At 48.4% G+C, this 13,682-nt stretch overlaps 1 protein-coding gene across 3 annotated transcripts in view; it reads right to left on the bottom strand.

Annotated features, from left to right (window-relative positions):
- GAK (cyclin G associated kinase) overlaps nucleotides 1-13,682 on the bottom strand; it is a 1,898,577-nt gene that overhangs the window by 319,617 nt on the left and 1,565,278 nt on the right. For 2 of the 3 annotated variants that reach the window (XM_085636622.1, XM_085636624.1), the window contains exon 23: nucleotides 7,886-8,026. In XM_085636622.1, coding sequence (XP_085492748.1) covers nucleotides 7,886-8,026 — 141 coding nt within the window. The remainder of the gene's footprint in view (nucleotides 1-7,885; nucleotides 8,027-13,682) is intronic. The other variant, XM_085636623.1, reaches the window with a different exon arrangement.

The raw sequence follows: 13,682 nt of genomic DNA, 5'->3' as shown, positions 1-13,682 counted from the left end.
CGCCGCGGCCCTGCCCGCACAATAGTTCACCCGCACCGTGGCGCAATTTACGCCGCGGTTAACGGTTTAAACCCTGAAAAATATGGAAACATTTGTGCAAATGTTTTTGAACTGCCTTTCGGCAGTGTTGGACAATGTTCTCAATAGTGGTAAGTGAACATATTTCTAGGATTAGCAGATTTATGCAGAAAATAATGAACATAGTGTTGATAACAATACATTGTTTCGAAATCTCATGTGCTTTCCAATGTTTCACTATTAGAAAATGCAGCAGATTTTTCCAAATCAGACAACATATTATTTACAGTTTCAAAATCCCAATCATCAGAAAATGTACTTGAGGTAATGATACCACTCAATGATATTTTAAATAAACGAGGAATTCTCGAAAGTTTGGTCGGACCAGATATATTTAAATCAACCTTGTCCCAAACTATAACACCAGGTATAGGAACTGCTGTAATGTTCACTGATGAAGTCTCTTTGTTCTAGATTTTTGTTTAAATCTTTTTATTAATATTTTTGCACATTTTTAATAAAACATACAGTCAGAGCAGCGCTCATACATCAAGTGGAAAAAGAAAGAAAAGTGATTGCCAGCAGCACGATGCATAATGCCCAATAGTAACAGGAAAAACAGATGTGTAAATTATGGTGAGCACATCAAATCATGAGTCAATATCCCTAGACAGGGCGGAGCAGTGCTGGTGAGTCACACCACCGGGTGGCATGTAAACGATTCAGGTATAGTGCAGTTCGAACCCAACTGCGGACAACATAAGTCAAGGGAGGGAAAGGGGAGTCGCTTGAGACCTGCTGCCGCATCTAGTGTAGACGGGGGGCCAAAGCTGCCAGGGTCTAGTGGCAATAAGGGCTAAGTCAGCTTGGGTGTCAGTGCTACTCAACACACCCGCCGGCGGGTGATGTACCCTGAGTATCAGTCCCAGGTAACGTATTCTGGTGCCCTGTGTTAGTGATCATTTCTTGGAGCATGGAAACCAATGTGTCCCACTGAGGCACTAGGGGGAATTTACAAACGTCAAGTAGGTCCTCTCTACGTAGCGCCACACCCTCCGCCTTAGCCCAGATAAGCAGGGATTGGCGCCAGGCAAGCGGGTGAGGCGAAAGAGGGTATTTCCTTCGCTTCGTGATCAATCGTTTGGCCATTATTTGACCCAGGTCCAGAAATCGTATGGCAGCTCTATAGTTTTTGTTTCTGCTAAATTTAGTGCGATTTAAGTGGGTAGGTCAGCGGGTTTGGGAGGCCCAACAGTTCGTATGCCGGGAAGCGCGGTATCGCTGTGTTAAAGTGCTTGTCCACCTCGTCTAACAACTGGGACCAATATGGCTGGATGTATTCACACTCCCAGAGCAAATGGGTCAGGGTGCCGATCCGGTCACAACCCCTCCAACACTTCGCATCCCTCTTCTGGTCCATAGCGTGCAGACGTTCCGGGGTGTAATACCAATACGTCGCGATCTTTGTGAGTGTGTCGTGAGTCCCATATGGTAGGCTGGATGTCGGGCCCTATAACAAATTCCCTCCCACTCCTTGTGCGTCAAAGATTGGAGATGAGCTGTTTGTCCGAAGTGCGTATTACCAGCCACCGCTCATACTGAGAAAGTCTTCGATCTGCAAATGGGCGGACCCGCTCGTCGAGCGCCCAGTGCCGAACCTGTAGGTAACGAAGCCGTTCCGCTTCAGGTAGCCCGTATTCCTGCTTAAAGAACAAGTTGCTTACCTTCGGTAACGATGTATCTGTAAGAAACATTAGTTAGTTCGATTCCTCACCTTAGAATATCCCCAGGCGTCAGGCTGGATCCGGAAAGATTTTTGTAGCAATATCCCTTGCGCGTCGCTAGGAGTCGTCTGCGGCTCCGCGTCCGTCGTTGGCGTAGTGCGCCGGAATGACGTCGTCGGAGTACTCAGACACCGCCCTCGCGCGCTGACGTCAGTTCTTGTACATAGCTTTCCGCGCCAGGAACGCAGAGCCATGCAAGAGACCGACACTGGTGCCAAAACATCTAGGGCCCTGAAAAGGATAGCCTTAACCCTAGATGTCAGTTCGCAGAACGGGGAGGATGGGTGGATCGGTGAGGAATCTAACTAACTAATGTTTCTTACAGATACATCATTACCGAAGGTAAGTAACTTGTTCATCTGAAAGAAACATGTTAGTTAGATTCCTCACCTTAGAATAGCTACCCCAGCAATACCAACCCCGGTGGTGGGTCTGCGAACCAAGATCACACCAGAAAGTCGTGGAGAACAGAGCGGCCAAAGTAGCCATCTCTCCGGACTTGGCAATAGTGCTTGGCAAACGTGTGCAGTGAAGCCCACGTCGCCGCCTGACAGATGTCCTGCAAGGGCACTCCCCGGCCCAGGGCAGTAGTCGCCGCTGTGGCCCGGGTGGAATGGGCCCTCAATCCAACAGGAGGGTCCTTTTTTGCCAAGGAGTAACAAAGTTTAATACACAACACGACCCACCGAGAGATGGTCTGTTTGTGTACCGCTTTCCCCTTCTTAGCTCCTACGTATCCAACAAAAAGTTGGTCGTCCACCCGGAACTGATTGGTGCGGTCCAAATAAAAGGACAGCGCCCGTTTTGGGTCCAGACGGTGGAGCCTCTCTTCCTCTTTTGAAGGATGCGGAAAGAAGGTGGGCAACGTGACAGATTGCCCGATGTGAAAGGGGGTCACCACTTTTGGTAGAAAAGAAGGACGAGTCCGGAGGACAACCTTGTCCGGATGAACAGAAAGAAAGGGAGGCTTAGATGACAGAGCCTGGAGCTCACTCACCCGTCTAGCCGAGGTGATAGCTACCAGGAAAGCAGTTCAGGGTCAGAAGACGAATGGGCCAATTGTGAAGAGGCTCAAAAGGAGCGCACATCAGAAAGGTCAGAACAAGATTCAAGTCCCACTGAGGCATTACGAAGGGGACAGGAGGGAACATGTGAGTAATGCCTTTGAGAAAACGGCAAACAACAGGGGACTTGAAAAGAGAAGGCTGATCAGGAAGCCGTAAGAAGGCAGAGATTGCAGCAAGATAACCTTTCAGGGTGCCCAAAGCAGAGCCCTGCTGGGCCAAAGAAAGAAGAAAGAGGAGAACCTCAGAAAGAGGGGCGGAAAGGGGATCCACAGCCTTTGCAGTGCACCATGCCACAAATTTGTTCCACCGGCAGGCGTATACCGTCTTTGTGGAGGGACGTCTGGCTGCCAGAATGACATCACAGACTTCAGGAGGCAAGTCAAATGGCATCAACTGCCGCCGCTCAATCTCCACGCATGGAGGTGGAGGCCGGACAGGTTTGGGTGGAGGACCGTCCCCTGCTGCTGCGACAGAAGGTCCTCCTGAAGAGGCAGTCGTATCGGGGGATCGATTGACATACTGAGTAGCTCGGGATACCAAAACCTTTGTGCCCAATCCGGAGCCACTAAGATAATTTGGGCCCGGTCGCGCTTGTTCTTCTTCAGCACTCTGGGCAGAAGTGGTATAGGCGGAAAGGCGTACAACAGACCGCAACTCCACTCGTGACGAAAAGCGTCTCCGAGCGAGTGCTGCCTTGGAAATTCCAACGCACAGAACTGCTGACATTGCGCATTCTGTTCGGTGGCGAATAGATCTAACCAAGGCTCTCCCCACTGCCGAAAGAGACCTTGCGCCACGTCCGAGTTCAGACGCCAGTCGTGATCCATCATGCACCGGCGGCTGAGTTCGTCTGCTCTGGCGTTTAGAGAGCCCGCCAGATGTTGAACCACCAGGGTGATGCCCTGGTGTTCCAGCCATGTCCAGAGGTGCACAGCCTCCTGACAAAGAGTCCATGACCCCACCCCGCCCTGTTTGTTGCAATACCACATGGCGGTGGTGTTGTCCGTGAACACCTGCACAACACTTCCCCGGACAGAGGGAAGGAAGGCTTTCAGTGCAAGCCGGATCGCTCTCAGCTCCAAAAGGTTGATATGGAGTTGAGCTTCCGCCGGAGACCAGAGTCCTCTGATCTCCGCCTCTCCCATATGGCCCCCCCATCCCAGGAGGGTCGCGTCCGTCACTACTACGTGCTCCGGTTAGGGTAGGGAGAGGCATCTGCCGCTGACCCAATCGCGGTCCGTGAGCCACCACTGCAACTGTTTTGCAGTGCCCTCTGAGATCAAGACATGGTCGGTCAGGTTGCCTCGATGCTGGGCCCACTGAAACTTCAGGTCCCACTGCAGAGCCTGCATTCGCCACCTGGCGTAATGCACCAACAGGATGCAGGAGGCCATCAGCCCCAGAAGCCGCAGCACCAACCTGACTGAAACCCAGGATAGAGGCCGAAAGATGGGAATCAGAGCCTGAATATCCCGGACCGCTGTTCCGGAGGATAAGCCCGGAACTGCACCGAATCGAGAACCGCTCCGATGACGAGGAGCTTCTGGGAGGGTCTCAGGTGTGACTTCGGCACGTTGATGGAGAACCCCAGCAAATGCAGGAGGTCGGCCGTAGTCTGGAGGTGGGAGACGACTTGCTGGGGCGAGCCCGCCTTCAACAGCCAGTCGTCGAGATAGGGGAAGACTGGAACCCCTGATCTGCGCAGATGAGCTGCGACCACCGCCATCACTTTCGTGAACACCCGAGGGGCACTGGTGAGGCCGAAGGGGAGCACGGTGAACTGAAAGTGCTCCTGACCCACCGTGAACCGCAGGTAACGCCGGTGGGCCGGCAGGACAGGAATGTGAAAATAGGCGTCCTGCAAGTCCAACGCTACCATCCAGTCTCCAGGGTCGAGGGCAGCCAGAACCTGAGCTAAAATTAGCATCTTGAACCGTTCCTTCCGGAGGAAGGCGTTGAGGCTCCTGAGGTCCAAGATAGGGCGTAGGCCCCCTTTGCCCTTCTTGGGAACCAGAAAGTAGTGGGAATAGCAACCACGGCCTACTTCTGGACCAGGAACGCGCTCGACGGCCTCTTTGGCCAAGAGGGACGTAACTTCCTCCCGCAGAAGATTCAAATGATCCTCCGATATACGGTGACACTGCGGTGGCATGGCTGGAGGGGTCGTCTCGAAGGGGAGGGAGTAGCCCCTTCGGACGATTTGCAGCACCCACCTGTCCGAAGGGATGGAGCGCAAGTGGAGCAGGTGATGGCGAACTCTGCCGCCCACTGGCGTGGAATGGGCCTGAAAGCTTGGACTAGGAGGGCTTTGAGGCAGATGCTGCCGGGGTGGATGTGGACTGAACACGTTGTCCTCTAGAACCGCCACGGCGGAACCCACGTCCGCAACCGCGTGCAGGTTGGTTCTGTGGCCGGTGGCTAGGCGGACGTGAGGAGGCGCCCCTTCCTTGGCCACGAAAGGGGCGAAAGGCGGAAGTGTGCGGCCGAGAGACCCAAGGACGTGGCCGTAGCCCGGGAGTCCTTAAAACGAGCCAGCGCACTATCCGCCTTCTCACCAAAAAGGCAAGCGCCATCAAAGGGCATATCCATGAGGGTACTCTGGACATCCCCCGAAAAAGACGTGGACCTCAGCCAGGCGTGGCGCCGGAGCGCCACCGTGGTGGAAATCGCCCTACCCAGCGAGTCCGTGGTGTCAAGTCCACACCGTATGGCATGTCGCGCTGCATCTCGCCCGTCAGCAAGTGCCTGGGAGAGACGTGTCCGGGCCTCCTCCGGACACAGGGACAGCACGTCCTCCACCGCATCCCACAGAGAGTGGGAGAAACGGTCCAAGAGGCAAGCGGTGTTCAAAGACCGCAGGCCCAAACTCAGGGAAAAGAACAGTTTCTTTCCGAACTGTTCCAGCCTCTTGGATTCCCGATCCGGAGGAGCGGACGGGATGGAGGATTAGGAAGTGGAGGCCTGGATAACCAGGCTCTCGGGGGTGGGGTGTTGGGACAGGAAACTGGGGTCGCCCGGAGCAGGGCAGTGGCGCCGGGCCACGTTCCGATCCACAGGAGGAACTGTGGAGGGCTTGGACCAAGTGCCCTGCAGAACGTCGATGAGGGCCTCATTGAACTGCAGCAGAGGCTCTGTGGATCTTGCGGACGGTTGAAGCACCTCTGTGAGGATATTAGTCCTCACGGCCACAGCAGGCAACTCGAGCCCCAGGGCTTCGGCCGCCTTGCGCAGCACCACTGAAAAAGCTGCACCTTCCTCCGAAGCCACAGTCGGAGGAGAGATGAAACCAGCGTCCGGTGAGGTGTCCAGACCACTGGCATCCCCCAGTTCGTCTGCCCAGTCCTGTGAAAGTTGGCCCTGGAGGGCCATAGGGTCCTCAGACCCCTCCCAGTCGCCCCCTTCATCCGATTCCTGATCAACAGGAGGAATGATCGGAGCCGGATGGTAGATGATCACTCCGACGACGTCATTCCGGCGCACAACGCCAATGACGTACGCGGAGCCGCAGACGACGCCTAGCGACGTGCAAGGGATATTGCTACAAAAATCTTTCCGGATCCAGCCTGACGCCTGGGGATATTCTAAGGTGAGGAATCTAACTAACGTGTTTCTTTCAGATTGAGCATGGTAGGCGAGTACTGGGATTCAAAGGTGTCCAGCACTCTCATTGTCAATCAGGTGGTAATCAATGAGCAGAGGGCCAGAGCTGTTTAAGGCAGGAACTTAGCATTAGGATTTTTTTACTTCCTTTTTGAAGGTAGCCCTGGGAGAAATTGGTCGTACTTCCGGAGGAAGAGAGTTCCAGATCTTTGGGGCAGCGCCTGAGAAGGCTCTGTGACTCTTTCTCATTTTGTGAAAGATCTGTGGTTTTAAGAGCCATGAGCTTGCACTTCTTGACTGTCTGCAACCTCCAGACAGTTCTAGTTTTTGAGCCAGATACGTGGGACTCTTGAGATGTAGGGCTTTGTGAGTCATGCAGGCTATTTATAGCTGTATTCTTTTCTCGTATGGCAGCCAGTTTAGGGATGTGAGGGCTGCAGAGATGTGCTTGTTTCTTTTTGAACCAGTGAGCAGTCTAGCTGCTGGATTAATTGATGCCTTTAGAGGAGCCAAGCTATATTTGGGAAGACCACAGAGCGTGGAACTACCTTGTCTAGCCTAGGCAGCACCAGAGCTTGCACCGCCATCTTGAAGTCCTCTTGTGGCAGGAAAGGTTTTAGATTCCTTATGGTGTTCATCTGGTGTTTAGCTCCTTTGCTTAAATTGATAACATGATTCTGCATGCTCAGGTGTTTATCCAGTGTGATTCCGAGGGATATCCCAGAGACGATAATGTGGGGAGTGCAGTTAAAGGCCGTAAGATGTTTCAGCCAGTGGGCGATCTTTGGGGTGTGATTAGGTGGAGCAATGAGGAGGAATTCCGTTTGGGAGGTATTGAGCATGAGGTGGTTTGTCAGCCAGTTTTGAGTATCCAAAAGGGTCGAGTTGAGTGAGACGAAGTCGTCAGGGGAGGCGATTTTCAGATAGAGTTGAGTGGCATATGGAAAAGGATGTTTTCGGCATTCAGAGCATTTGCCAAGGGTTCTAGGAATAAATTGAAGCGTATCGGTGATCGTGTCGCCTAATGTGGAAGAAGTAGTCTTCAGAAATGAAGGATAACCGATTGATGTCCCTCTATCTTTGCACCTCAAGACTAAAGCATTGTTAGTAATATATCCAAAGATATAATCATATGTAATGGCACTGACAAATACAATGCTCAACTGGTTAGCCCCAGCAACACTTACCATGCTCATGTTTTGAAATAATTTCTACAGCTGTTCTATCACTTTTTTGTTTGAGAAATATAAACTCTGCAAGCAAACCAACTTCTGTTAATTTATCAAATGGTATGACTACAAATGAAAGTAAAGAAAAATAATATATTTTAAAATACGTATGCTTTAAGTTGTTCGATTAAGTACACAATTTCTGGTAGGCACATAATACGTTTTCCGACAAAAATTAAAACTGTACCTTCACCTGTTGGCTTCAGAGGCTGGGGAGCACCTATGTCTCCAACATTAGATGATGCTTCCCAGGAATCCCATCCACTCAGCAGATCTGGATGACCGGCAGAGGAAACAACTTTATGTGATTCAGTTGAAACATTACCTACTAAAAAAAAAAATTTATGATCAGAAAAGTCTAAGTGACAGAAATGTTTTCACATTTAAGAGAGGAATTTACCCACACAGGTTGCAAGGCTAACATTTGAAAAACACTTGTTATGACTTAGATTTACTTTTAATTTTGCAATTATGCAGATTCTTTGCAGTATAACAATACTGATAACTGCTGAGGATGTTATTGGTACTATAAGCTTAAGCTGTTTTCTCTGTTCACAACATATATTTTGTGTGTGATGTTTATCCGTCACAAATTTGACAATGCTTCTACTTTTAGTAACACTACAACACAATCTTTTTGAACCTCTTTACTCACTAACGTAGTTGGTGGTGTGACCCTTTCCAGGGTGTTCTCCAATAGGTTTGCCACCAGCTCACTACAACCATAACAACCACACCAATAAACACACATGCACACACATATTCAAGCACGCAAACACAGGCACAAACAGGCATTGACACAATTGAACACAGGCCTTAACTAACCAACACAGGAATACAGTAGGAGCACACTCCTATTCACACAGACACACACAGATTTACAAAGTCGCTGCTGCCCAAGACTGAATGACAAAAATATACATGCATATATACATGCACCACTTAGAGACAAACACACACATCCAGCTAAACACACTTATACAACCACAGCACCAGACACTCTCAGTTATACAGTGAAACAAAACCTTATTGTATTTTACATATTCATTTTTCATTTGCATTCTTTTGCCTGTGTGTTTGCATGCTTGTTTGTGTGTGCATTTCATTTGAGTCTGCATGCACAAATTTGAGAGTGAAAAAACAGATATGGCTAGCTCCAGCAAGATTATGTTTCGTAAATTAACGTCTTCTAATAAAAGGCATATTATGTAGGACATTTTAACACATATTTTTGGAAGACCAGGCTTATTTCAATTTAGATAACCCTAACTTTCTAATTCCGCCACATGTACACTTATGAACATGTAATGAGTGCATGTGCTCACTTTCATTCGTTTTTATTCCCATAAACTGTAGCACTCACAGGAAAAAAACATAAGGGTTGGCATAGCCAACTGGTCTGTTAATAGCCTAAAATGCAATTCAGAGCTACTGATTTTTCGAATGCTTATTTTTTACTTGCCAGTACTGAAATTACCTATGGCCATGTTGGAGCGATGAAGGTTAAAACACAAAAAAAAATCCCATAAAAAAGCCATAATGGCAGCTGATATGCCATGATACAAGTGTCGCGTAGTTTATAGGGTATATACATTTAAAAAAAATAAAAGGCAACATGGCCGCTGGTGCGCCATGATGCATAAGCACACACGGCAGGCATCTTGGGACTGCTTTTTCTAAAATTAAAAACATTGAAAGATTATCACCTTGTGTGCACATCCGTCGTCATGCCGAGAAGACTATTTTTTACTTTACTGTTGCAGATGGCCCTTTCACAACAGTAAGGTTAAAAAAAAAAAAACAAGTGTGTGTGGGCTCCAATGCAAAATAGAAACACTGGCAAAGTCAACAGGTTAGCACTTACTCTTTAAAGGAAATGATTGTTACAAACACCATGTAGCAATTGAAGGTGGTGGGAGGACCACTTACATTTGAGTACTGACTTACTGATCTTATGTTAGATGTTGACATTTTAAATTTTAATGAGTAAATTTTTTGTGGCTTGGCACTTTGTAAAAGTAATTTTCCTTCATCTTACAGCCTTTCAGCTCGTTCTCCATAGAATGGAAGACTGCATGAACTTGGCGAAATTTAGTCAAAAGATGTTTTACATGCAAGTACAGTTGATTGGTTCCTGCATATTTAGATATTCTATAAACGTGTTTCAATTGGTTGGAAGGTTATGTCTCTGGTTAGTATAATGGCCATCTCTGCAGCAACAAAAAACACATTCCAGATAGAGACTCTTAAAACAAATTTGCTTTTGGGAAGTTACAATTTTTCTGCCTAAAACATCTAAGGCCTTTCTTTGCTTTTCAACCGTCATCTCGCAGCTGTAAGGCTCCCCTGTAGTGAGATATGTGTTGCTCCAAGACAGTGGATAAAGAGCCCTAGGTGTGGGATGGGTGTCTCCTCCTTAAACATATAGCCTGGGTGCTGTGGACAGTAACTGGATTAACTTCAAAAGGGTCTTTCTTCCCTGTCGCAAGCAGGGGAACCCTACACCAGACCGCTGCTTTCATTTTAGCCCTCTAGCCAACTTGGCTCAAAAAACCAATGGGTGGGGCAGCTGTCCCAGAACCATTTTGGAGTGAACACAAGAGAGGGTTTGCCTGTTATCACAGCCACATCTCTGGATGGGCACAGGCGCTGTGACGAGATTAAGGGTTCTGCCATATTGGATTGTCCCAGAATGCTGTGTAAGAGGGTTGGGACAGGGTTGGAGGGATTATGTGGCCACCTAGGATTGGCGAGTGGTGTACAGCATCTAGAACTTTCCACCCACACTTACAAACAGCTGCACATGGGAGAGACAGTGAGCAAATCTCTTGAACTGGAAGGTGATGACAGCAGAACCATGGAAAGCTTGAAGGAGAAGCCACTTGATGCCCTGCAGAAATGGACTAAGGGCTTTGACTGCAGCTGACATTAAGACTAGATGGGTCTATCCAAGACCAATGGTGCAGGCCCCCCATAAGCCCCTTGAGAACCAGTTGGGAAAAGATCTGGACTCCACCAGTCCCCCAAGTACCCTGCAGGACAGTCAGGAGAATCTGGGGCTTGGGTGTGCGGTCAGGAGGGTTCTTTGTGGGTTCGTAGCAGAGAGGCTATGCAAGAAGCCTCAACCAGTAGTAAAGGAGGGTTGCTGACAATGCTCTTGATAGCTATAGAGCACCTCACCACCAGGCGCAAAATATGCTTAAAACCGAGAAAATCTGCCCAATGGAGCTCAAGATATGCATGTACAGATTTGCCCTCTGACCCTTGGAACGAGCAAATGTGAAGTGTGGTGCGCCACAATAATTTTGACCCTCCCCTCCGGGAAGGTCAGGGCACGGGGTCAGTGTGATGCTGTTGAGTTATATTACCCCATGGAAGAGGGCATGCATGGCCACCCCATACTTCCACTGACCCCAGGGACCCTCATTTGCCCTGGGCCAATGCAATTTTGTTAGGAGCCTGAGATCTCACCCCCAGACCCTGATGCGGCTGCGGGGGAGGCAAAGAACCAACAGTAACCCCCCCCATGAGGACTCGGGCGGGTTTATGCACCCACTGATTCTTGCGCTGGAATGGAATAACATCAGCTAGGCAGGGATCTGGCCAAGCAGTCCAGGAATGGGTTCCCTGCACTGCCCATGCCCTCAAACACTGGTACTCATTAGTGCCCTAGATTTGACTGGGACACCCAACAAAAGAAAAACAGTGCAGTGCAAGACAGCAAACTAAAACAAGCATTGGCATAGCCAATAGGTCTCGCCTTTGGGACCTTATAAGTGTTTAGCCATGCAACAGTTGCATAACTAAATACTTATAAGGTCCCAAAAGCGAGACCTATTGGCTATGCCAAGCGACCCTGCGGCCGCGAAAGTGAAAGTGATCGCAATCGCGATCACGATCAAACATCAAAGCGGCCCTGCGGGCGCGAAAGTGAAAGTAATCGCGGTAAAGCGCGGCGCGCGCGCCCGCGCACATGCACTGTAGCTCTAGGCTGGCCTGGTAGCACTTTTTGGAGCCCTCTCAATAAGTCTCGCCAGACCAGCGCATGCGCTGGGTCAGGCGAGACCTAAAAAAGATGAGGGGGCATCACCCCATAATGTCTTGTGCAGGCTTGTTTGCATATTTTTCGGGTCCTTTCGGTGTTCCAATATGGTTAGTACCACCACCAGCATATTGGGAAAGTACTGAGGGTGCAACAGCCCCACATGAATATTTTGAGAAAACATGTCCCAAGTCTCTGGGCACCTTAAAAGTATGTCGTCGTCCGCCCCCCCTCCACCCAGTGGAATTTTACATTGCATTTAAAGCACTATCTCAGCTAAGCTTTTGTTTTGGTGTTCTGGAGTGTTGGGACCCTTAGTGGCTGCATTTAAGTTGCCTGAAGAAAGTAAAGACTAACACATATCTGTGAACGTTTTCAAAATGCTTTATTTAGAATACTTTATTTAGTGGCTGTTGGTCAACGCTGCAAAGGTTATATTAACGATGAATTAATTTAACCAAGATTATTGATTTCATTGGTTTCAACATGTGCTTGCTGATATATTAATTTGAGGACACTTTGAAAAAAACCTCATAGGCTTGCCTAATAAATTGACGTGGTTACCTTTTTACATAACCAATTGGCTGGTCTGATATGTTGATGTGGTGACCCCTTGACAACGTCAGTAGCTGCCTTTATTTAAAATGACACCCCATTATATTGTGACATGGCATCTGGTATAGGTGGAGAGCATTGTGATTGGGGAGAGGGGGCTCATGACCCACTAAGGGTCAAATGTGCTTGAGGAATGTCACTGAAGTTATTTTCATCTACCTGCATGTATTTGTAATTTAATGTATAGTATTTAGTGGAGTGTGTGTAGTACACTTACTCACTGCAGTGAGTGGACTATCACTTTTTTTAGTGTTATTGTGTGCCAGAGAATGTAGATTACTAGCCCAAACCACCTCCCCTGAGGTGGTCTTGGACTGCTCTGCTTCGATACTCAGAGTCAAGTGCTACAATTGAGTGCTTAGTTCCCAGTATGGAGACAATTGTGGATCTATCACTTGCACAGGACTCACATCCTGTACAATTAATAACCTAATTTCTTAAGAAGGTATTTCCATTGTTTCTTGGTATAGGCATTGGACTAAACCTGCTGCAAGAAGAGAACCAGAGAAAAAGATGGACTACCTTAATCTTAGGTAGAGGACAGTGGGCCCCTTTGAAGTGGGCTGCTAGTAACCCACTTGCAGGATCCCAGAGTGCACAGTGTTGTGGCTGGTAAGCTTCAAAGGAGAAAGATCGCCTGTAAAAGGTACCACATAGAAATCCTGTCTTAATTATTTGTCGATAGGTAGGAGTTTGCAAACAAGGAACCAGATCACAAGAACCAATCTATACATACAATCTGCCTTCAGTAATACAATGATTATGTTTGTGTAATTTGTTGCAATTCTTCAGACAGTTATGGATTTTTCAATGTAGGTAGTTTGATAAGGAATATGCTACTTACCAGTATGCATCTGTTCTTGGCATGTAGAGCTGTAGATCTACACACTTTTGCATAGATCGCCATCTGGTGTTGGGCCCGGATGTTTGCAGTTTGTTTTTCCTCTTGGAAAGTCTTTGGAAGTCACGAGGTCGGTGACTCCTCCCTTGGATCGTATTGCGCATGGGCTTCGGCTCCATCCTCAGATTGTTTTTCGCCAATAGGGCAAGATGGAGCGTAGTAATAACAGTGAAGAAACCCATGTGTGTTGTATCTAAATAAGATAGACTGGAACAGATACAGGTAGCCGGGGAGGCGGGTGGGCGTGTGTAGATCTGCAGCTCTACATGCCAAGAACAGATGCATACTGGTAAGTAGCATATTCCGTTCAAAGCATATGAGCTGCAGATTACACACTTTTGCATTGACTATATAGCAGTTCCCAACCCTAGCGGCGACCACCAGTATCTGTTGCAGTGGTTTGAAATAGTGTTTTTAGTACAGCCT

This window comes from Triturus cristatus, chromosome 2_1, assembly GCF_964204655.1.
Source record: "Triturus cristatus chromosome 2_1, aTriCri1.1, whole genome shotgun sequence".
Taxonomy (NCBI): domain Eukaryota; kingdom Metazoa; phylum Chordata; class Amphibia; order Caudata; family Salamandridae; genus Triturus; species Triturus cristatus.
The sequence above is the reverse complement of the archived record's forward strand: the minus strand, read 5'-3'. Positions and strand labels throughout refer to the sequence as shown.